At 33.5% G+C, this 26,283-nt stretch overlaps 1 protein-coding gene across 1 annotated transcript in view; it reads right to left on the bottom strand.

Moving 5' to 3' along the window:
• Nucleotides 1–566: 566 nt before the first annotated feature.
• Nucleotides 567–26,283, bottom strand: part of LOC306856658 (interleukin-17 receptor D-like) — a 46,197-nt gene continuing 20,480 nt past the window's right edge. Inside the window, exons 2-13 of the mRNA XM_079396025.1 lie at nucleotides 19,982–20,045; nucleotides 18,278–18,403; nucleotides 14,227–14,345; nucleotides 14,005–14,125; nucleotides 13,021–13,065; nucleotides 12,729–12,880; nucleotides 9,087–9,152; nucleotides 8,949–9,003; nucleotides 8,759–8,869; nucleotides 7,030–7,214; nucleotides 2,770–3,703; nucleotides 567–1,452 (exon numbers count right to left, since the gene is read on the bottom strand). Coding sequence (XP_079252151.1) covers nucleotides 1,334–1,452; nucleotides 2,770–3,703; nucleotides 7,030–7,214; nucleotides 8,759–8,869; nucleotides 8,949–9,003; nucleotides 9,087–9,152; nucleotides 12,729–12,880; nucleotides 13,021–13,065; nucleotides 14,005–14,125; nucleotides 14,227–14,345; nucleotides 18,278–18,403; nucleotides 19,982–20,045 — 2,097 coding nt within the window. The 3' untranslated portion in view covers nucleotides 567–1,333. The remainder of the gene's footprint in view (nucleotides 1,453–2,769; nucleotides 3,704–7,029; nucleotides 7,215–8,758; nucleotides 8,870–8,948; nucleotides 9,004–9,086; nucleotides 9,153–12,728; nucleotides 12,881–13,020; nucleotides 13,066–14,004; nucleotides 14,126–14,226; nucleotides 14,346–18,277; nucleotides 18,404–19,981; nucleotides 20,046–26,283) is intronic.

Below are 26,283 nucleotides of genomic sequence, written 5' to 3'. Positions count from 1 at the left end.
TGCTACAAATATTTCCCAGCGACTGGTTTTGTGGTCCAGGGTCACATTTATATGTATGTGTGTGTGTGTATATATATATATATATATATATATATATATATAGCCTAATTAAGTTATTAATATTTGCATATGTGCAGATTTTTCTGATAGAAGTGTGCAAAATAAACTAAAGAAATACAAATAATGAAGAGATAATTAAAATGTATGTATATTTCTAGCAACAACAAAAAAATCCACCTATGCCTATATGAAAATATAAATATATATACATTTTTGATTTATATGCACATTTCCAGTATACAAAAAAATCAATGTATGCAAATATAAATCATTTAAAAATGTCACTCTGGAGTGTTTAATCACCTATTCATTATTTTTTTGTTTTAGATTTTATTTTTAGCTTAAAATAACTTCTTGTATATTATATTTTATAATATAACCCACATATAACGTCACTCTAAAGTTTTTAATCACGTCTTATATGTATATTTTTGACCAGATTTTTCAGGCATGTGTATTTTTGCATTTCAAATACAGGAAACCTCACAAATAACTCAAGTCACACTGCATATAAATCTTAGTTTTATTAAGTCGTATCTCCTACATTAGAGTACTATAAAACAGTACAAAGTTTATATAATGTAGAAATCACTTCTAATATTCTAAAAAAAAAAAACTGTACAAAACCTGGATAAAGTACACAAATAAAACTCATAAAGTTAATAAAATGGCACATCTCACTTGTTTAGCTTGTACTTCCCTTTGTCATAAACATTAGACCTATTCTAATCTAGTTATGCTGCTGTCAACATTTTTGAGCTTTTTTAAGATCCATTTAAAGCAAATAAAGGCCTAAAATCATTAAAAAGCTCTTGATATGCGTTACCTCCAAACCGCTTCAGTGAAACGATCCCCGGGCTAATGTGAAAAACACCAAGTGCTAATCTAAACACGTCTGTTGCTTTTCATGTTATCCCACAACTGAAGCACGTTAATGCAATAAATAAAAGTGAAATTACATGTTAAAACGACTGACATTCAGCACAACACACTCGTGTCCACAGCTTCATGGCACTTTTAAGGCAAGAAGGTCTGAATGACATGGGGTTTGTAGTAACACACAGCTGTAACACCACAGACTCGGCTGCATACTAAGTACACAACCACTTTGGTTAAAAAGCACCTCGACAAAACACCTCAATGTTCAATCCCTTAAGATCCGATCCGTCAAAGATTTTCCCTGATGAGGTATGTTGAAGACTCGCTGGCAGCTTGTCCATGTCAGTGGTAAGTACAGGAATTAAAGTGGCGATGCAAGTACAGCTGAAGGCCACTAGGTGGAGGCAGCGGCTAAGAGTCCTTCACTCTGGTGGATGTTATGATGAAGTTCTGCTTTGCATATTGTGGGAGCTGTGCAGTGCAGAGAGCTGACAGCAGGGGGCTCCTCGTCACCTACACACACAAAAACACAAGCATGGTCAATATATATGCCATAAACCTCTATTCTGAAATAATAATAATATAGTAATTAGTCATTTAAATTTTATAGTAATTTAAGTGATCAAAATTACTATAAAAATATGATAGAAATATATTACTACTGCAATCATAATGCACTGTAAAAATACTATTTATAATTATTATTATTATTATTCCTACTAGTATTGATATTATCAATTTAAGAATCATTTTATTTTAGTACTGTTTAAATTATAAAAAGTAAACTAATCAAAGAAACATTATTGCATTCACACTACAGTTCAGTTCAATACTACAGTAAAATAAAAAATGAGTATTTAATAATATTATTAATAATAATCGTAAATTAATCATTTAAACTTTATAGTGATTTAAATGTTAGAAATTAATAAAAAATATTGTTATTACAATCATAACACTATACTGTAATTTATTATATTATTACTAGTGCTGTCAAACGATTAATCGCTTCCAAAATAAGTTTTTATTTACATAATATATGTGTGCACTGTGTATATTTATGTACATATAAAAGCACACACATACAGTATATATTTTGAAAATATTTACATGTATATATTTATAGTCATATACTTTATATTATATATAAATATATATATAAACATAACATTTTTCTTAAATATATACATCCATGTGTTTGTATTTATATGTACATAATAAATATACACAGTACACACGCATATATTATGTGAACAAAATCTTTTATTTTGGATCCGATTAATTGTTTGACAGCACTATTTATTACTATTATTAGCAACAACAATAATAATAATTATTATTATTATCTATTTTAAAATCATATTTTTATTTTATTATTTAAATAATTATGTATATTTATTATGTATATATAAATATACACACGTGCATGAATATATTTAAGAAAAATAGGTTATATTTATATATTAAATATATTTTGATCAATATTATATATATATATATATATAAATTATAAATATAAATATATACATGTAAATAATTTCAAAATATATGCTGTATGAGAGTGTATTTATATATACATAATAAATATATACAGTGCGCACAAATATATTATTTAAAAACTTTTATTTTGGAAGCGATTAATCGTTTGACAGCACTATTCTGAACTTATTTTTTTGGTTTTATTTGTATGTGTGGATTAACTGGGCTGTTACCGACATCTGGTGAAAATTTCAAGTCAAAAGCATCTTTAGAAATATATTTACTGAGGAAAAAGGTGACGTGTTCAATACTTATTTTACCCACTGTATACTAAACATGTTAAATACCTACCCAGTCCCAAGGAGGAGGACACGCTGTCGGCCAGAGACGAGTTGTCGTGGTCCGGTGAGAGTCCATCCATCAGCGGGATGGAGAGCTCTGAGGATGGCACAGACGAGTCGTAGATCCCTGAGTCTCTGGGCATCTCCACCGGACTGGCCGATCCATCAGGCCGAGACGACCCCACGTCCTGATGAGACGAACCCTCCCCGAGATCCTCCCGCGACAAACTCAGCGACAGTCCCAGCCTCGGCGTTGCCGTCAGCATCAGGACGTTGCTCCTCACGGGACAGTCGCTCTCCGAGGGGTGTTTGAGCTTGACCTCGTTCAGGACGAGCCCCGAGTCCAGCTTCTCTGGAGGAGGGAGGCGCTTATTGGGCGGCGGCGGCATGAGCTGCTTCTCGAACCAGTCGGGCTCCTGCTCGATGTGCTGGTGCATGTTACAGATGGCCACATACAGCGAGCGGCCTGATTTGCTGCGGAAGTAGTTGCGTTTGCTAACGTTGGGCGGCTGCGGCTCGCGGTCGGTCAGGCTGAGCTGGCGAGAGTGGAGTCTGGCGAAGAGCTTGGGAAGCTGGTCCATTAGTTTGTATTTGGGCACCAGGTTGAGAGAAGTCGGGATGTCGCTCTCGTGAGAGTAGTCGAAGTACACCGACATAAAGTGCGAGAGGTCCGAGGATTTCAGATGCACCTCTTTGATTTTTTCTGCGATCATCGCCGTGGCCACGATGAACAGGTCCCTGTTTCCAGTGGAGTCAGATGTGGTCGGTTCTCGGTTGTTCTCCTTCGACGTGGCTTTGCCTTTACGGTGTCTTTTCTCCACAAAGTACTTCAGGCCTTTGGAGCAGACGGTGATGATGAAGTGAGCCTCGTTGAGACGCCGGCTCAGCCAGGACATTTGACCCTCCTTACAGATCTCCAGGTGCTCCCAGAGATCCAGCGCCACCTGAGCATTCACACACAGACAGAGAGAGTCAGATCCCAAGCACCTAAAGAAAATGAGTCAGGTGCCAAAGACTTTTATACTGTGGCTTGAGGTGAAGTGCCTTGATAAAGAGCACTGTGATTCAACAACTTCTGGTTCAGTTAGTTTTATTTTGCATTCAATGAGTTAAAAGCATCAAAGTTTCCCACAAATACACATGAACAGGCATGTCATCAGCTGGAGAAAAAAGAAAAGAAAAGAAAAGAAAAACCTGTTTTTCTCCATTCAAAATAACTGTAATAATATAATAACCTTTAATGATGATGATAATAATAATATTTTTTAATTTACAATAAAGAGCAGTAAAAATAGTTTTATTAATAATAATAATTATTATTATTATTCATATATTGTAATTATTAAAATTCTAAAAATTAAACAATCAATGAAGAGATATGTAACGTAATGTAAAAAGCAAAGTGTATTAAATAATATTCAAAATACTGTATTTAATCATTATTTAATATAAAATACTATAAAATAACTTTTAATGATGATGATAATATTTTTTTATTTCCAATAAACAACAGTAAATATACAGCTTTTATTAATGATGATAATTATTATTCATATATTTTAATTATCAAATTATCAAAATTAAACAATGAATAAAAATATAACTATTGTACTGTAAAAAAATGAGTAAGAATAATTTCATAATAATATTCAAACAACTGTATTTAATCATTATTTAAAATATAGGAAATAAACTAATTATATATTTAAAATAATAACAATAATAATAATAATAATAGTCATTATTATTATACATTTATTTTACACAACAACAGTTAAATTCCAATAATTATATTAATGGTTTTCTTAATTTATTTACTTTCAGACATTTAACTATAGAGCTTTTATTTTGGTGGAAAACCACTGAGGGACCTTAGTTAATAAATAAACAATAGTTCATTGAGTTCATCAAGTTAGTTTACAGTCCATTAACTAATGTGAAAAGACACAACTTTTAATTTTAAAAAGCAAGCACTAGCAAATGTTGAAATGAACAATAATTAAGATTAATGACGACTAATGTCTACAAATGTAGCTAATGTTAACAAATGAAACCTTGCTGTAATGTGTTTTCTTTGGATCACAATCACAGATGATTCATGACCGGGATCATGACCAGGAACAAGTAAGAGGAAAGTAAATAAATTAATTTCTAATTTCATGTTGACATCTGGATTACTATCTGTGGAATAATTTGAGTCATCAAACAGCATTCAACTTTCTTCTGCCACTAGAGAGCGTCATCCGCACACATTTCAAACCAGTCAAAGTTGTTTGGAAATAAGTTGTTTTTGAAAGGAGTCTCTTCCTCTCACCACGTTTGTATTTAATTTATCAAAAATACAGTAAAAACAGTAAAATTTTGAAATATTATTGCAATCTTGATATAACTGTTTTCTATGTGAATATATAGTCAAATAGAATTCCTGTGATGCGCAGCTGAATTTTCAGCATCATTACTTCAGTGTCACATGATCCTTCAGAAATCATTCTAATATGCTGATTTGCTGCTCAACAAACATTTCGGATTATTATCAATACTGAAAACAGTTCATATTTTTGTGGAAACAGATCAATTTTATTTTTCAGGATTCTTTGATGAATAGAAAGTTTACAGTTATGTGAAACAGATATCTTTTGTACACTAAGAAATAAAGGTGCTTCAAAAGGTTCTTCACAGCGATGCCATAGAAGAACTATTCAGTCAAAGGTTCTTTAAAGAACCATCTCTTCCATACCTTTTTATACTCTGAAGAACCTTCTTTCGCCACAAAGAAGCTTTTGTGAAACAGAAAGGCTCTTCAGATGTTAAAGGTTCTTTATGGAACCATTTAGACAAAAATGATCTTCTATGGAATCGTCAAGCACCTTTATTTTTAAGAGTGTAACATTATGGAAGGATTATGGAAGGATTTTCCGGACTATTTTCAAAAGGAATTGCAAATGCAGGTAATCGGTAAAGGCTCCGCTAAAGGCAGCAGCCAATCAGTTATGGAAGAATTTTAGTATGGAAGTATGGAAGTACTTAATTTTTGTATGGAAGTATGCCAATCAGTGCCCGTGTGAACGAACAGAAAGCCTTCCTGGAACAATACATTATTATAATAATTATTATTATTATAAAAAAATAATCTTTTTTACCCCAAATACAGCGATTATACCCTGCTAAAAGTGGGAGCAACAACGGTACGCACAATAGGTCAATATTCACTATTACCCAAACGCTTTTTACCTGTCTCGACATCTCTCACTGTTTCTCTCACTTCGATTGATGCAAGTGAGTAAACAGACAGTGCAATTCTACACTTGTGATTTCTTACAAAGAAATGTAGAAAACTGCCCATAGGACGCGTGCTCCATAACGGATTAAAACTGTTCAAATATGAAATAATATATAAAGGTGGAAAATGGGTAGATAAATATAGATTGGCAGGTTTTTTTTTTCCATCACTCTTTTACAGATTAAAAGAAAGGAATAAAATGTACTGTAATAAGTGTAGAATTGCTCTGTCTGTTTACTCACTTGCATCAATCAGAATGAGAGAAACAGTGAGAAATTTTGAGACAGGTAAAAAGCATTTGGGTAATAGTGAATACCGTTGTTGCTCCCACTGTTAGCAGGGTATAATCGCTGCATTTGGGGTAAAAAAGATTATTATAATTATTAATATTATAAAAAAATTATGTATTGTCCCAGGAAGGTTTTCTGTTCGTTCACACAGGCATGAACTGATTGGCTGCTGCCTTTAGCGGAGCCTTTACCGATTACCTGCATTGATCAAAGCATTCGGCACGGTCGTCTGTGAGTGACGTCACCTCCCACTACAAACACGCCCCATAGTATAGTCCCACCCCCCACATTGATTGACAGCTTTCTGTGAAGACATGGGAAATTCAAATGCAAAAGGAATTGCGATTCCATTTGAGTTTTGGCAAGTTACATGCAAGAAGCAGAGAAAGTGAAAAGGCCAATGTGGTAATTAATATCGCTATTTAAATATGACAGGCTCATAGCTCGTAAGACATGGGAAACACAGTTTCAAATGGACTTTGCTTTTTCATTTGAAATGTGGCAGTCACTGTGTGTTTCGCATACTGTAATGAAAACTGTAATGCAAGATTTGAAACTGCATTTAGATTATGTCACAATGTATGCACCCACATGTGGAAAACAATTGAAAATATAATTTGTAATTCCTTTTGAAAATAGTCCCTAAAATTCTTCCATAGTAGTGTATCTAATTTTGAAACACAAACAGGTAAAGCCTGACCTCACAGCCGCAGAAGTCCTGCAGGAAGAAGGCGAAGCTCTGGATGACGGCGAGGTGTTTGGGACAGTCTCTGCTGGAGTAACAGATGAAGATCTTGGGTCTAGGCCAGGGTCTGTCTGCGTTCAGCGCCGTGGTCAGAGATGAAGACTCTGAGCTCTCCTCATCCAGGTGGGAGTAGATGTTCTCTGCAGAGGAATTCAGATCAGAGACGTGAATCTAACCAGGATCAAATGAGATTTGTTGCGAGTGGGGAAAAAGCACATTTATTGTTTCCATATGATGAGAGCACTGTAAGACTGAAAGTAAAGCCTAATATGTCCATGTTAGAGCAACAGATGTTTTTGTCTTACATCACCCCAATCCACCTTTACAAAAATGTACCATATTTTGAGCTTTAAATACTGGAATTAATAGAAAAATATTACTGACTTGAAGACTACACATAGTTAGGTTTATTGTTATTAACTAAAAATAAAACCATATATAAACATTTTGTTAACTGAAATTAAATAATACAATAATTAAATAATACAATAATTTCAGCTAACTGACTAAAACTAAAATCCTTAAAACCAATTTCATTACTTGAAATAAAATATAAATAACTAAACTAAATATTCCAAAAATGTATTTTATTTTAGCTAGTCGACTAAAACCGAAACCATTTAAAAAGTATTTTTGTTTCTTGAAATTAAATAAATGTTAAATAGAATAAAATAAAATAAAAATGTGGACTTGTTGACTAAAATATAACCATAAAAATGTAAACTGATATAAAATATATAAAAAATGACTTGTGGTGATAAAATTACTTATAGTATTTGAAATAAAATACTATAAAAACAAACTTATTTTCTTGAAGCTAGATAAACAAAACTAAAACAAAAAAATAAACATTTGTTACTTGAAATAAAATAAACTTAAAAAAAATGCTAAAAACCTTGAACATATTTCAGCTAGTTGACTACACCTGAAACTATAAAAACAGCTTTGTTACTTGAAATAAAATAAACTTTAACAGAAATAAAGTATAAAAAAAAGTTAAACTTGTTTTATTTCAGTGAGTTGCCAAAGCAACATTTCTCATCTTCATTTAGATTATCTTGATGTACTAATAAAAAAAAATAACAAAACAATAATAAATAAAACACTAAATAACTAAAACTAAAATGAAAAATAAAAACTAGAGGGAAAAAAATAAAAAATAAAACAGGAAATACAAAAGCAACAATGATTTCAAAATATTAATAAAAATGATAATATCTCAGTGATATTAAAATAACACTGATCTAGAGACCAGAATAGACTTGTTGTGCCACTAAATCATGTCGGCGACTTTGCAAACAATTTATTAAATTTTTTTCCCGAAAATGACCTTTTTTCAGATTTTACAGTAATAACAGTAACTGCCCAAATTAAGGTATTTTAGAAGGTTTTGTGAAGGAAATCTTCCCAAAACATTGGAAACTGAACATCTATGCGAGCTATTCTGAGGAAATGCACATGTAACGAGTGAGTTGTGCTTCTGTGAGATGCATTACACACTAACAGGCTTACAGGAGTTTCTTTTGTGTGACTCAAGCAGAGCTGCAGCAGAATGGCGTGAGCGCAAACGCTTAGATTCCATCATGCATTAATCCTCGTCAGTGCCGTCAGATTATACCGATCGGCTTACAGATACCGCACAAAAGAGAGAAAACCTGAGTCTCGCTATAATGACGGACCGCACCTTGCTGTTTCTTGCGACACATGACGGTGAAGAGAGTGGCGAATGCCGACATGATGACCAGCGGGACGGTGATGGCCATGGCGCGGATCGGTCCGGCCCACGGAGAATGCACTGCAAACAAACAACATCTGATCAGTGCAAATACAGATGCTGAACATGCACAAAGTGTACAAATTTCACTGTTTTTTACCTTGGCTCACATGATACTGCGTCTGTTTTCTGGTCGTGTTGTTGTCATCACGAAGCTGTGGGAATAAGAAAGTGAATTTATTCAATAAGCATTCAATGAAACTAATTTAACTGCGTATGATATAAATAATGCTCAAACCTCTATTGCATAAGTTCCTGGAGTGACATCTTGTAAAACACATGTAGTTTTGGGGCCATTTTGCTCCTGCAAGGGAAGCAGAGAAACGTTATTAACAAATGTGTAATGCATTTTATGCACAATTACATGCAATGAAATATAATGGATTAAATCACAATATTTTGGTCATTCCATAAACCAAGAGCTTTTTGTGGCCTTCATTAATAAATAAGACCCTTTTAAAGGCATAGTTCATCAAAAAATGAAAATTTGCTGAATATTTCCTCACCCTCAGATCATCCAAGATGTAGATGAGCTTGTTTCTTCATCAGATTTGGAGAAATGTAGTTCACCAATGGATCCTTCTGCAGTGAATAGGTGCCGTCAGAATGAGAGCCCAAACAGCTGATAAAAACATCACAATAATCCACAAGTAATCCAAACCACTCCAGTCCAACAGTTAATGTCTTGAGAAGCCAAAAGCTGTGTTTGTAAGAAACAAATCCGTCATTAAGACGTTTTTAACTTCAAAACACTGCTTCTGGCTAAAATACGAGTCCATAATCAATAAGAACGCTTCCTCCAGTGAAAAAGTCCATCTTCTGTTGTCGTCTCACTTCCAAATCCAGCCACATATTTGTTTAGAGCTGTTTTGGTTTGTAAACTGTGCAGATTTCTCTCCTGATTCAGATGAGAGAACTTTTTCACTGGAGGAAGCATTAATATGGATTATAGACTCATATCTTAGCCTGTTTGAAGTGAAATATGTCTTGATGGATTTGTTTCTCACAAACACGCAGCTTTTGTCTTCTCAAGATGTTAACTGACGGACTGGAGTGGTGTGGACTACTTGTGGATTATTGTTTTTATCAGCTGTTTGGACTCTCATTCTGATGGCACCCATCCACTGCAGAGGATCCATTGCTGAGCAAGTGATGCAACGCTACATTTCTCCAAATCTGATGAAGAAACAAACTCATCTACATCTTGGATGACCTGAGGATACATTATCAGCAAACTATCTTTGAAAAATTGGTATTCACAGACATATTAGCATTGAATTTTGTTTCTAATAAATACCTTTACCATTACTTTAAGAGCAAGGCTGTAAAAAGCTAAATAAACCGTTAAACTGTTACCCTGTCACTTTAAATTCAGTTAAACATCCAAACACAAGGATCCAAACTTGTAGTATATGTTTACAGATGCTACACATTAAAACAGGGTTTCTATAATGCACTCAGAAAGCAGTGGTGGGAAACTGAAATGCTAACAATGATCTCACAGAGACCCATAGAGCATCTGAACTCTGGAATCCCCCATTGGTGGCATCGCTCACCTCAAATTTCACCTCTTTCTATTATAGCTACAAACAATGCTGTCCGGCCCGGCTAAGATATGACCGCTGCGCTCTTCTGAAAAGAGTCAGGACAATGCTTTTACACCCTTTAATAGGAAGAAGATGTGAATAATATGGTTCAAAAGAACCAGGTCGTGTTCCAAAATGACAAATATGAAACACCTCATGCTGGTGCTGAAATAATAAAACCTCTAAATGAAATCAATCCTAACACTGTGATTCCAAGACTGTTTCAGCCAAAGACGTACAGGGATAGCTAAAAAAAAAAAACACCATAAAAGTGCACATTTACACATGGAGTGTAATTTATCTTTCTGTAGTTAATTAACCTGTTGTGTATTTCATGTATATATATGTGTTAATATTTCATGTTTAATTGCTTGTTGCACGCAGGGTTTGAGAAAAGTGTATCACAAACAAAATGCAAAATAATAATGATTATAATTATTTTTAATTTATAGAAGATAAATAAAAACTACTAGTAGTAATAATACCAATATTATTATTATTATTAATAATAATAATAATAATAATTTAAATTTTATTATTATGAATTTTATATGTAATGCAATTTTCTCAATTACTATTACTAATAGTATTATTATTATTTAATGTAAATAATAATAATAATAATAATAATAATAATATAATAATAATATAATAATAAATTTATTATATATAATATATTAACATGTTACATATAATATATAATTATATAGTATATAATATACTAATAATAATAACTATTATTATTTATATTATTATTATTAATAATAATAATAATAATAATAATAATAATAATAATTGATCATTTTTACAAAAATAATAAATTCTCATTAATATATATAATAGTTTATTTTATTAATAATAATTATTATTGCCATTATTATTATTATTATTATTATTATTATTATTATTAAATAATAATTACTAAGTACTAATATTTTTAATAATAATAATAATGTACAAATAAATAAATATTCAAATCAAACATTAACAATTATTATATAGCATAAATAATAATTTTAATATTATATTAATTTTTATAATTATTATACATTTTATTTGTAATGTGCTTGTCAACTACTATTGCTAGTAGTACTGTCATTTTCTTAATAATAATAGTAATTATTATTATTACTACTACTACTATTAAATAATGACCATGATCAAATAATAATAATAATAATAATGTAATTTATTAGTAATGATTATATCATCACTAATTTAAATTCCTGTCATATGTCTGTCACGGAACCGCTTCGGGAGAGCCGTGGAAAAAACAGAGCCTGGGTCCAAGTGCAGGTAAGGGTATTTAGTATAAACAAAAAAGCCAACACGGCAAAAAACAAAGCAGTAAAGGAATGGGATACGAGACGGCAACACAGTGCATGTATCCCAGACCAGAGCAAACACTACAATAATGCCATTAATACAACCAGGCAGAGTGGTGAGAGAAAGGAGACTATACAGTCTGTGGCAATGGGGAACAGCTGAGGGTGTAATAATGAGTGTCAGGTGAATGATATGCAGCAGGTGTGTGCAGTTAGGGGAGTGGAGTCCGGGAGGACGGGAAATGGTGACCTCTGGTGGTGAAAGGAAGAACCGCAGGACCCAGACTCATGACAATGTCTTCCATTTCTTTATGTTATCATTTATTTTATTTTTTTAGCCTAAAAGCATATTTTCTCTGTATGAAAAGGAGCAGCATGAACAAACCTCTCCTTTTGTGTTTCACAGAAGAAAGAAAGCCAAATGCATTTGAGTGACACGAGGGTGAGTAAATGATGACAAAACATCCATTTCTGGGTAAACTATCCCTTCAAGAGAGCTAGTCCTGAACCAAAAATACATGTGTCCTTAGCCAAAAGAAAGACAGATAGCCGTCTTCTAACTCCCAGGACAGTTTCTAAGTGACAAAGTGCTGCTGTAAAAGCTCTCTTCTCTTTACATTTCCGTCTCCAGCACAACCAAAGCGTGGAAAGCAGCAGAACACGTCCATTTCCCAGAGCGGCGATTCAACGGACAAGACTATATATTATTCCAGCTGTCTGGGAAGAGCATTACACGCTGCTGGAAGCATTAACCCTCAACATCTCACTTCCAGCCACATCTCACTGTGTGTGCAACTCTTCAGAGCTAACAGAATATGCAAACAATTACGGTTACCCCAAACATGCAAAACATTAGCAAACGCCTTCTCGAAATGACATGAGAGTGAGCATTTGGGGTGAATTATGAATGCAAATGTTTATGAATTTGCGGCAGGATTTTCCAATGCAGTTACTAGGTAAAATGCTCACAGGTTTGCAGCGTTTGAGTCTGAAGGGCCCCTCCTGTCTGAGCTTGTAGTACAGGTAGTAGATGGTGAAGCCGAATGTGGAGGGGGCGTGGTCAAACACAACATGCAAATTAGATCCGAGCTGAGAAACATTCAGCGTCTTGGGCTTCCAGACTGTCAGGGAAGAAAGAGAAAGAAGAGTAAGGTTGGTTTCAGCTTCATTTGAGATCCCTGTTTAAGGCTGTTTCACAGCTTGGCTAACAAAAGCGGATGAATTGGATTTGACATCTTTTTTCTCTCTCTAAAGAACTCACATGGTTTGCAGACGAGGTTATCTGGGCCAAGAAGCACTTCACAACCTGTGAGAACGCAAGGAACAAGGCAGAGAAATTACTTCTTTTGCAAACTTTTTCTATAGAAGTCAAGTAACTTTGAACATCCATTGAGTTAGAATATGACACTATTAAAAAAAAAAAAGGAGAAATATTGTTTGCTTTATTTTAACTGTAATTATAAATATTAATAAAAACAAAATAAAAATGATAACAGTAATACATTATAAATTATAAATAATTATAAAATAAAATAAACAAATTATAATTTTGTATTTTAATTACATCTGTAAATAAATTATAAACACTTAAGTATACATTTATGTAACAAATTATTTGTAAATATTATAAATCATAATATTCATAAAAATAAATTACAAACAAATTTAAATAAATAAAGTATAATTATTTTTAATTAGATTTATAATCACATTATTAACATTTAATATAAATTTGTCATTTTGTATACCAGGATATATATATATATATATATATATATAATTATAAATAGTTTTGTTAAAATACACATTAATATAAATAAATAAGTAAATACATAAAATAGAATAAAAATAATACAATGAAATAAAAATATAAAATATAAAATAAAATAAATTATTATTTTCCAAAAGCCTAACAGAATAAGGCCAGAAACAAATTTTTGTAAAACATGTTTACTTCTATGCAGGAAAGATGGCATAAACAAGTAATTATTAATGTAATTTTAAACTTTACATGGCCATTAAGTTAGAATATAAAGCTATAACTAATAGTAAAAAATAAGTAATTGTTATTTTGTGTACCAGAGTATTTTTTTTATTATTTAATTGAAATTATCAATAGTTTATTTTTTTATCAAATTAATATTTATAAATATTTAATAATAATAACAACAATAAGGTTTTAAAAGTAGGACAGAATAAGGCCATAAACATGTTTTTATAGTATCCTTTCAGGCTTAACACTCACTGTTAGTGCGCAGAAAAGATGGCGGAAAGAAGCTGTCATTCAAGAAGGTGGGAAACGGTACGATTCTGACCATGTAGTCGGTCTCAAAGGCGAGACCAGCAAAGGGCTGTGAGCTCATCCTCTGTTGGGAAAAATGCGAAATGGTGCCAAACAGATGAACATGATCTTAAAAATTATTTTTCCAATAAATTACAAGTCTAATATAAACCATATCATACTTACAACGGTTTTGTAAGAGAAGTTAAGCTGTCGCGGATCCTTCAGGATCATGTGCTGGCACTGCTTTCCCTCAGGATTCTTGTCCTCCAGATACACTCTGAATCCTTTCACATGTTCAATACCTAGCAGATCAAACAGGTTAGAAGAATTAAAGAAGATTAGATGATATAAAAGCACAGAAATAAATCCAGATGACTGCAGCACACCTGTGCAACTGAATGGCTTTGAAAATGCAGAAATTATTAAGCAATTCATATTTGCATTGTACCAAGAGCATTTATAAAATAGATCACAAGGGACATGTTTTTGCATTTAACTTTTTTCTCGTGCATTTTTAATGTTAATTAAGATTCATTGCCCTAAAAATGTAAATGTAGTCTTTTATGGCCATTTTCCACTTTCCCTTTCTGATCTTAATAAACAGGCTGCTTTTGCTACTGTACCTTTAAGATTTTCAGTTAATGGGTGCAATTCACAATTACAGAATAGACCACAACATAAAGCTATATTTATTTATTTTTATTAATTTTATTTTATTTATAATTTTTATTTTTTAGTACTTTTTTTTTTTTTTATGATTGTCAAGGTTTACTGGCCCAAAAATATAAATGTAGCCTTTTAAGGCCATTTTCACCCTTTCTGATCTGAATAAACAGGCTGTTTTTGCTACTGTACCTTTAAGATTCTTAGTTAACTGGTGTAATTCTTAGACAAAGCGTTGAATATGCAAATGTTGGGGTCATATGTTAATGAGTTCATGGTTATGAACATACTTCTTGCATCTTAGTTTTAAAACATTTTTACATATAGCTGAATAGCCAAGCTTTACAGCACAAGTCTGAGTCTGCAATTTCAGATGAACTCTAACAGATGTGTGGGATTTGCACAGACCTTCCTGTAAACCTGCCATAAACTTTCAGGACTGGAAACGGCATGGAAGTTTCAAAGCACCATTTTTTAATCTTCCTTTCTTTCCCTCAGTTTCTTTTTTTATTAGCACCCCTGAAGACAGAGCGGACGGGAGCGTGCGTGCCAGCGGAGCATTCCCGTGCCCTTCAAAGTGTGCCAGCCTGTCTCCCTTTTAATTAGATTTCTGTCTTATCAGTTGCAGAGAGAAAAGAGGGGAGAAGAAAAGGCTCCCGCACACATTCCGTGTGGTTCCAATTACCGCGGCAGGGAGCAGCCTGATGGGACGGGTGTAACTCCACACCTCCGCCAGCCTACAGATAGCATCAAGAGATAGCCACCCCATCACACAACCTTCAAAAACACCACTGAAGGTGGAAAAAAAGCTGCCGAACTGGTTGTGCGCTCTTGTTTTCCTTGCTTTTTATCAGCTCTTGTAGAGGGTTGCTTTACTTTAAAGAGATTAATATCCTAAATGCATTAGGTATTATGAACTAATAATGAAAAATTGTTTTTCAGCATTTATTAATCAAGGTTAATGTAATTTCTAGTGATGCACTATGCTGTTTTCAGTTGATGCATGAACAAAACTTCACTAAACATTCATTATTTGATGCATGTTTGAATAAATCTTGATTCCACGAAAACAAGTTTTCATATATGTTTATAAACAAGTATAAATGTTTATATTTCAACAACAAATTGTAGTAGAAACAATTATATCATGAAAACGTTGATATAAACAGTTCATATTTTTATAAAATTTATGTTTTAAATGTTTTTAAAAATGTATTTTAAAAATTAATTGTTTATATGTTATTTGAGTGTTGATTATTAATACATTTGATTAATTAATTTAAACTTTTAGTTTTATCGGCTAAATGAAAATTTCGGTTTTAGTGTATCGTAAAAAAAATTGGTGCATGACAATTAATATATCAATACATTATTTTACATTTCATGAACAAACATATATTAACAAAGAATAATATTTCTAAAAAAGATTCTCAAACTTTTTTTGTCACCTGAATCCATTTGACCTTTGTGATTTATTTAGATTTTTTAAAAATATTTAGTTTTATTAACATTTTAAAAATTACATTTTTTTTTTTCATCAAATTCGTTATGTAATTTTGACCCCCTGCAGTTCCCTCACAAACCCCAGTTTAGGAAACCCTGATCTACATCAATAAATGTTGCAAAAAATCCTAAACCTTTATGGCTTAAAACATAAAAAGAGAAGTTCTGAAAAACGTTCACACATACAATGAGAGAGAATGGGAACTAGTACTGCTGACCTCCAAAATGACTAAAAACACCATAAATGCACCGAAAATGTTGTGTGCAATTTCCAAATCTTCTGCATAGAGTTAAAGGGAAGCTTTTTGTGAAGAAAAACGTCATACGACAACTGAATATGCAGTAGTGCAAATGAGATTTGTGAAAGACTGTGTGAAATTTTGGCCTTTTATGGTATTGTTTGCCCTCTTTGGAGGCTGGTCACAATATGTTTTCATTGCATGGAAAAGAGCTTCTTTAAGACCTTTCAAAATATCTTTGAGGAAGAGTAAATAATGCATTTTCATTTTTTGGGTGGACTGTCCCTTTAAGCTCAGTGCATGAGGAAAAGGCCCCACACCCAAGGCTTTCTTCTTTGAGTTTCTTTAATACACACCTGTGCTGTGTCAAGTCCTGCCCCAGTCAAAAGGATTAACCTCGAGCGAACAACAGGCCACATTGTCCCGCTCGTCAGCCCAAGCTCGCATTACCAAGTTCAATAGCACCCTGGCAGGCGGAAGCGAGGGACATCCCCATCTTTCCCTCAGCCACACACGCACACATTCCTCCCAGGACAAAAATCACAGCGCTGCTATGTGCCGATCTATTCTCGTCTCTTGGACGGATCCGTGAGACTGTCAGGCCCAAAGAATAATACAGCCCGGGAGGAGGGAACCTGCGGCTTTGATCAGGAAGAGCAGGAACTCTCTTCGAAGAGCCTTTCTTTGAGCTATGGAGATGGACTAAGATAAATCACCCTCATGTGCAACCACCCATGCAACACACATGCACTTTAAAATGCGCTCTGTTATGGGTTCGTGCACACTAATGGAAAGCGCAGACACGCAGTCTGAAATCTCTGTTTTAGGACTGTTTGGGGACACAAACTTTTCCATCGACTGAACCGCCAATGGTTATTGATTTTAGTCAAGGGGAGTAACTGACCAAAGGTAGCGACATAAATAACTGTATTTTTCAGTAAGTCAGCTTTGCCATTAATAATGTATATTTTCTTGACAAGATGGTTTTGTGTCACATAATATTGCAAACACAAATGCAGAGGATAATACATAAATGTATAAATTTCTCTGATATGTTTTTATACAAATTTGCTATCTAAATGCAACTAAAATGCATATAAAAAAATCTGTATTCAAATTTTTTAAATATCCACAATTATTACACTAAATGCAACTAAGAGCAAAAATTCAACTACTAAAGCAAAAAAGCTATATATATATATATATATATATATATATATATATATATATATATATATATATATATATATATATATATATATATATATATATATATATGCGTGTAAAAAACTAATATATTAATGTATAAATAAATAAATAAACATATACATATTATATATACACGTATACACATACATACATACATACACATACAGGTGCATTTAAAAAAATTTGAATATTAGAATTACAATTTTTTGTAACTTATTTCAAAACGTGAAACTTGCACATATATATGCATTTAGTGTGAATTTGTCTAAATGCAACTAATAAATAAATATGCAAAAGTAAATAGAAAAGCTGTTAAAAAAAAATTCAACTAAATGCAACTTGGTTATAATTCTTGGTTGCAATTTATGTGAATATGTTTGATAATAATGTCTGATTTCACCCTAAATGTGAACCTCTTTGTGATTGTTATGTCTTCTTTTAGACAAATTATCTAATCTATACTAGTGTTGTTAACTACTTTTGCAAAAGGGCAGATTGAAAACAGCCTGTGCCTTATCTACTAACAGATAGTCCTGCCTCATTGGGACTCCAGTGGGACAGAAGTTGAAGTGTCAGGTGTTTGAAAGTAGTTTCTCCAACACAGCTGAGAAGAAACCTACCGAGAGGGCTGGCCATCCAGTGGACCACCACGGCCGCCTGGCTGTCACAAGACAAATGACTGTAGGTGATGTTGTTCACTTCATGGATGGCGTGTTTCCCCAGCAGATTCCAGTTCAGAGAGCAGTCTAATTGGGACAGAAAGAGCAGGAACACAAAGAGAGAGAGTGAGTGAGTGAAACAGAAAGACAGAGAGTGTTTCCCAGTGAGAACATCGGTGAGATTCTTTGGCAAGCAGCGAGAGAAAATATGCAGCCAAGCGAGGAGACGCTCTTTCCCTCCCTCCCCCTTCCTTCCGTCCTTCTTTCTTTCACTTGTTTCTTTCTCCTCAGCGGCTGCAGATAAGCAGGTATAGGAAGAGGAGCAGCCATTTGTGCCCCTCACACCCCGTCGCTATTTTTTACGCAATCACTATTGTGATGCTAACCAGAATCAGGCCCGTTCCCGTTCGTAGTCACGCACAATGGGGATTGAATACCGAGGAGAAACCGGGATTAGCTACAGGATGAGAAACTTGACTTTTCAGCGCTTAAGGGGTGGACAAGAGCTCAGGAAGCTTGACTGAAACAACATTTGGCATTAACAAGAGAATAAATGCTACATTAAGCCAAGCAGAGAGAATCAATTAGGGTGAATCACACAAAGAACATTCCCAGGTCATATTTCACACCAAAAATCACATTATATAACATACAGATAAAAGAATACATAGCTTTAAGGCGGAGTGTGTCATTTCTGTGCCACTATCATCACCAAATGGAACAATAATGACTGTTTTCAAACAGGTTGCCTAAACACCCTTGTAGTCTCCTATTGGTTGGTAAACAGACAGACCCGCCCCAAATGTTTTGATGTTTAGAGAAGAAATATTGAAACGTCAAAAAATATGGCAAACACTAAATTTGAAGAAAATTAAGCTCAGATTTAGTTCTTATTTCTACTGTGATATTATTTCAGTGAAAATTAAGCATCAATTTTCTTTTATAATTTTTGCTTATTTAAAAAATTTTTTTTATAAAAATGCCAAATAAATAATTATATATTATTTCAATTGTACAGTATCGATGCATTAAATATAGTACGTGTACTGCCTATTTTTTATTTTGTTTATTTTAATTTATGCTGATTTAAATATTTTTTATTATTATCTTATTACAAATAATTGATATATTATTTGCATTTAATATAAAAAAAAATTATATATATATATATATATATATATATATATATATATATATATATATATATATATATATATATATATATATATATATATATATATATATATATATATATATATATATATATATATATATATATATATATACACACACACACAATTCTACATAAATCTAATTAAATAGTTGCTAACAAATAAATGATTTAATAAATGTTTTAATAATATAGTACAGATTATCCAATGAATATTATCAAGAACAGAAATTGGAAAATTAATATTTTCAATTTGTATAATAGGAGTTTGTTTTGTGATTTGAGAAGGAAAACATCCAGATGCATTACAGTAATGGTCATTTTAAGTTAAAGTCACAACAAAGAATTTATGGTGTCAAAATAAAAAAAAAGTTTCTTTAAGCAAAATAAGAGTTCTGAAATCTGTTTTGGATTTGTTGCAATGTGCCATGTTTTCATCAGATCCACCCACTAACTGTATAATTATAGACAGGTCTGATTATAAAGTGTCTTACTGTCAAATCGAAACGTGACTCCGAGTTTGCGGCCGCTCTCGTCGCCGCTGGACAACTGCATTCCCTGTAGAGAAAAAGAACAGGAAACGTCAGAAAATGCTTTATTACATAACCATCACTTCCACATGAATATACCATCTGAATCTGACTGTAATGGCAGCGTTAGGGGCGTCCCAGAGACAAACAGCAACTTGGACAGGAATGTGAGCTCAAGCATTGAAAACCAGCAGCACTTCATGTGGTGACAGCCGAAGCACACAATCCCACAATTATGAGAATCCTGGCACTCAACAACACTGCGCTCGCTGCCAAAACACTAATATAACCCTTCAGTAACACACAACACGGCACTAACTGACCCAGAGTCAGCCATGTGTATCTCAGGTGAGATAATGAAGGGTTACGGCTGACTCCAGACCAGAGCTTTAAGGTATATCAAAAGAAGTCAAAACAAATAGTGTTGCGTGACAGAAGCAGACAGACGCTGCACGAGACTCGCGAGCTCTGTAATCAGCAGGCCAGATCAGGGCGGATGTGAAAAAACAAAAAGGAAGATACATGAAATAGGGATTATCAAATAAAGCAAACATTTCAAGAGAAAAGTCACGGGGTGAAGGATCCTCGCTGATGCGGAGTGACACTAAAGAGGCCTTGTTCTTGTGTGTATCAGCGATCTTATCGTCTTCCTCATGTTATCTGGGATAAAGGAAGTCGTTATACATGACGGGACGGCACACAATCCACTCCCACCCAGAAGATGAGAGCTAACAAAACCACAATAATGACATACTGGGAGAAAAAAAAAAATATAAAGGGTCTATTGCACTTCACCATCAAACAAAGCATGTCAATGATCACATGATTATGTAGGATAACTGATTTTTATTTTATTTTTAAAACTAAGATCCTCAACAAGGACCTCCAGAATTAGGCTAAATATAAATCATAGAAAACTAGAAAAAAGCTGAATTACTTTATTTTAAAAATAAGATATAAATAAAAAAATAACTAATCAAAAATGTAATATTTATTTAAAAAATTCAATAATTATTTCACACACATACATATATGTGTGTGTGTGAATATATATATATATATATATATATATATATATATACACACTCTATATGCAGACCTTGAGCCAAAAACTCGTCACCAAACACCAATGACTTCAAAAGTTATTATTACAGTGTATATGAGGCACAAAATGTATATTATATAGGGTTTATAGGATTCAATACAAAGCAATTTTTTTGGACATTTACCATGTTCATACCTAAATACAGTACCTTTTTTGGCAAAATAATAATGCTAGCCAATGATTTCCTGGTTCTTTTTACCCTGTAAAATGAAAGCAAGTCAAAACAACACAAATAAATCTCGAAAGTTGGATCAGCAACTGGATCGACACAAAATGCACCTGTTTGTTTCACTCTGGGAAAGCAATTCTCAAAGCTGATCTGTTTTTATCCCGGGTTGGAGCATCTCTACTCCCCGTTCACCTCATTTTTTTTCACCAAACACATAAATCATCCAGAGTTTCCCTGTTCCACTGGAAACCTCAACAACCACATAACCAAAGATAAACATGACAGACGACTTCTCTGCTGCCAATCCAGTAAATGTCAATGATATTTTGCTTACATTAGAATAAACTATGCAGCTATGCAGCCTGGGAAACTGAAGACTCGCTGCTTTGCATAAATTGCTTGTGGGAAACTGCTGATTAAATGTGGTTTGCAATGGTAAGTGAACCGATCTGTGGGCTTCCTGAATTAAAATTATCCAGCAAACAACCTCATTTAGCCAAAGCACTTATAAGTAATGCAAGCCCATCAGTGAGCTGCTACTAAAACGGTGTGAGTAAACGAGTCCAGCATATGCGCAAGAGTAATCTGTCTTAATGACATCCTCTGCCCCATTTCCACAGGATGTGTACCGATGAGGGCGTGACCTCTTGACCCCGGGTGTCTCGCTGACCCCGTACCTGGACCAGATGTACAACTACAGTCAAACAGGGTTATTCTAGTGAAAACCACAACTATTACAAACAATTATGTTACTTGAAATTAAGCTGAAAAAAATTTTACACAAATGAATTTTAGATAATAAAAATGCCAAAGACCATAAACTAAAATAGAAATATATATAATAATATATAAATAACACTAAAATAATTATAGACAATTAGAATAGTCATTATATACTATTAGAAACATATAAACTAAAGAATTAAAATAAATAATTCTAAATAGTAATATTTTTTAAAAAATGACAAAAGCACAAATAATTTGACAAAAACAATTACACAAAGTACAAAAATTACTTGCTGAAAACAAATAAAATTGAAAATGGAACTAAAAATAAAATGCAATAATGTAGTCCTAAACAGTAATATTAAAATTACAAACTGGAAATGAACAAAAAGTTAAACATAAGAAACTCCTTTTAATAAACTAACTTTACTAAAACAAAAAAAATTTAAATGAAAAAATCTGAAACGTGTCCTTGGCAATTGTGAGAAAATAATTTTAAGTACTAAAATTACTAAATGTAAATAAAAATTTAAACTGAAATATAAAAATGAATTAAACCTAAAATGTAATAAAAAATATAAATAAAAAATGTCAAAAGCAAATAATTTAACTTACTAAAAAATGTACCAAAAAATTAAATATAAAACCTAAAAATGTAAAAATTAAAACTAATTCAAAATATTATAATAATACTAAAATAACACTGAAACAGGCAGACTACATGGATGACACCACGAATAAACAGCATAAAAACTACGTTTTTAAGTTTTCTAACTTACGGTTTATATTTAATGTTAATGATTTAAACAAACCGCATTAAAGTATTACACTAAGAATTAAACTTCAGTTTTGCGAGGGCAAACAACACACATTTTCCTTCACTTTTCTCATTTTCCTCTGAAAAACCTACAGTCCTTCTCAGGAAGTCCAGTAGTATTTGTGGAAAAACAACCTGGACTTTTACTGGGAAAACTCTTCTGGAAGTTTATCACTGCAGTTAATGAACTGAGGGGAATGAAAGCACAAACTAATTTGGCTCACAGCCCTCGGCCTCTCTTTTAAAACCATAGATTTTAGGTAGCAAAAGCCATTTACTGCCAGCAGAAGGAGGCGGCGTCAGGCTAATTCCTCATTTAGCAGCAGAATAAAGTGAGTAAGTCTGAGCTCCAGAGTGCACTAATGGCTCCTGCCCTGCTGTCCTGGGGTTGTTTTAACACCAAGAGCCCAGCGGGTTCCTGAGGGTCACGGCGGACACACAGACAGCTGCTGCTGTGACTGCTTCACACCTGCAGCTAATCACTTCATCTCTCTGAAAGTGCTCACAAACTATACCAATGCAACTATCAGCTGCACCAAAATAGTGTTTGGCAAGTCATGCATCGCTATAACTAATGCTCAGAGTTAGTGCTGCACATGCATGCAATCATGCAAGAGGTGTTTTATTACTTTTCACTGGTATGCATTTGGCAGATGCTTTTGTCTAAAGCGACTTACATTGCATTGATATATATTTTATATAAATATAACAAGGTTAACATTAAACATTGCATATTACATTAAACATTGGCATTAAATATTGCATAAGTTCCCAAAAATTGTCTTTCTTTATTATAATTGAACATTTCCCTGCTCTATGTTTCTCTGTCTGAGTGAACGAGTGTTTGTGAGGAAGGAAGGTGGTGTACGATGTGGCACTATGCCTCCTAAAAAGCCTGTCACACTCTCCTCGACACCCTTTTACGACCCCCTGACAGGCCACACACCCCTCCTCTGCTTCCCTTTGTACCTGAGGGCCGCTGGTCCCGCTGAGAAAAGCAGGAGCCTGAGGACCTTCAGCGCTTGCTGTGCTAACGGCCCCAGCAGTCATTTGGCATCCTAAAACTTCAAATGGACAGTTTGTTGTGACTGGGACCCATAAACTTGCTACATCCCATGTGGCAAATGAGCAGAAATGTTGCCCGTGAGGTAAAACAAGCAGGTCAGACGGCGGTCAAACAAGGGTCCCTGTGCTTTATTAGGCCTTAAGTGATTGTAAAAGAGGGAAAACTGTGTGCCTTTTGTTTAATGACCGGGGCCATTAAACGCACCGTGGAAATTAAGAGAACACACAATGACCCAAGTCAAGACCAATCTACAATTACAAAATAATGCCACGGTAAAACTCCAGTGCACTGCTAAAGCATGAGTCTGCAGATCATGCTGATAATGCAAAATGGTAAAACTATGGTTTTATGGAAATGTTGCATGAAAATACTATGTTTTTCTAATCATGTGCTATGGTGATCATGTAATATGTACCAAACCAAAAAGCTTAAAGTTATAACCATGGACATGTCAGTACCATGTTTCTTGTACCACTGTAGTATTATGATATAAAAATTATTATAGAAAAGTTGGAGCAATGTTATTTACGTATTGTTGAGATACTACACATTTTCTGTTTTAATTTTAATTTAAAGTTTTAGTAATTTTGTAGCGTTTAGTATTTTTTTATTAATTTTTATTTTATAGTTTCTGTTTTAATTTGAGCCATTTTCCCAATATGCTAATTTGCTGCTCAAGAAACACTTCTGATTATTATCAATGCTGAAAACAGTTGAGCTGCATCATATTTTTGCAGAGACTGTGATACAGTTTGTTTTGCAGAAAAGAAAGTGTGTCATACTACTGCCACAGTAAGGGATTAATGAACAAGAAAAATGAAGATCAGTTCAAAATTTGCCATTGATCTCTCATCAAACACACACACACACACACACACACCTGGCACGAGCAAAAGTAGCCATTATAGAGATGAGATTTAGTTCAGTATTGTGTGGATCAGGGAGACGAGCGTGTCTGAACAGAGCAGCAGCAGGTGAAGCACTGCGTGTTTCCTGATGAACACCAAAGACTGATCCATCCAGGTGTTCCTCCTTCCATACCAATAATAACAGTAATTATATCATCCAAAATGAGGAAAAAACTTCACAGCATGGGAGCTGGGCTCAGGCTTTTACGCATTTATTTCCTTTTATGTTTTCACAAAAGACTGACTTCTCGTGGCGACCACAGAGCAACTGCAATTAACCCTATAAAGCAAGCCTGCTATATTATACTTGATATGCAAATTACTAATGATCAAACCGGTCACACACAATCTACTCCATGCCTTCTGTCATCGGATTGATAGTTTTTATCCAGCAAAAGCTCTTGTTGTGTAATTGTACAAACGTCAACCTTAAGCACTTGACTGCTTTTGATCAAGTAAGCGTCAGAATAACTGTAGTCATATTTCCAAATGAACACCTACTGGACTGAAGCAGCTCGGCTTTACTTGATTCTCCATCAATAATGTTTTAGAAAAATCAGTGCGTCTCAAATCTGATCATCAGGATCTTTTGAGGAACATTTGTTTCCAGAAGCTTTACTTTCCCTGTTTCTCAGCGGAGGAATGATCTTCACAAGCCTCCAAAACATCTCACATCTTCTGAGAAATCTATTATCTCTCAATATGTATTTCGATCATTTCAATCTCATTTTACCAAGACATTTATTGGAGATATAGTGATGACTGATATTTAAACCATTTCTTGTAAGTAGTCGGCCATCTCTTTATGCAGTCTCTTCATCATTTCAGATTTGAAGTCAATTTTATTTTATTTTACTTTACATTTTATTTGTGTGGTTTTTATTACTTTATTTTGTTTTCCATTTCAATTTATTTTATTTTGTATTTATTTAATATTTGTTTTGTTTGCTTTTTATGCATTTATTTATCTTTGACTTTATTTTATTTATTTGTTTATTTTTTAAGATTTTTTTATGCTTTTATTTATCATTTTATTTGAAAAATGACTTTTTTTGCACAATGCGACTGCATTCAGCAAATAAGATGACAGTGTTTCCTTTTATAGCTTTCAAAAGCATAAATTAAGTTGTTTTTTTCTTAGACACGCTGTTATAAAGATCTCACTGTTTTACATTACAAGCAATTTCATCAATTTTGTCCATATAAATATCAGAAACTTCATCAAACTGCATGTTTTTGCTCAGTTTGGGCTTCAGAATAAAATTATGTATTCTCACTATATCATATGAGCCATAAAAACCTGACGTATCAAATATAAAAAAAACACATACGCAAACGTTTTTAGATTTCCTTTTATATTCCGTCTAAAGCTGTCTAATGTGTCGGGCTTTCCAGGGTTAATCTGGCAAACAGTTTCATTTTGAAATGTTAATTTCTCACAATCCAATCCAGACACAATCACGTTACATAAAGCA

Source organism: Barbus barbus, assembly GCF_936440315.1.
Source record: "Barbus barbus genome assembly, chromosome: 37".
Lineage (NCBI taxonomy): Eukaryota > Metazoa > Chordata > Actinopteri > Cypriniformes > Cyprinidae > Barbus > Barbus barbus.
This window is presented reverse-complemented; position numbering and strand designations above follow the sequence as displayed.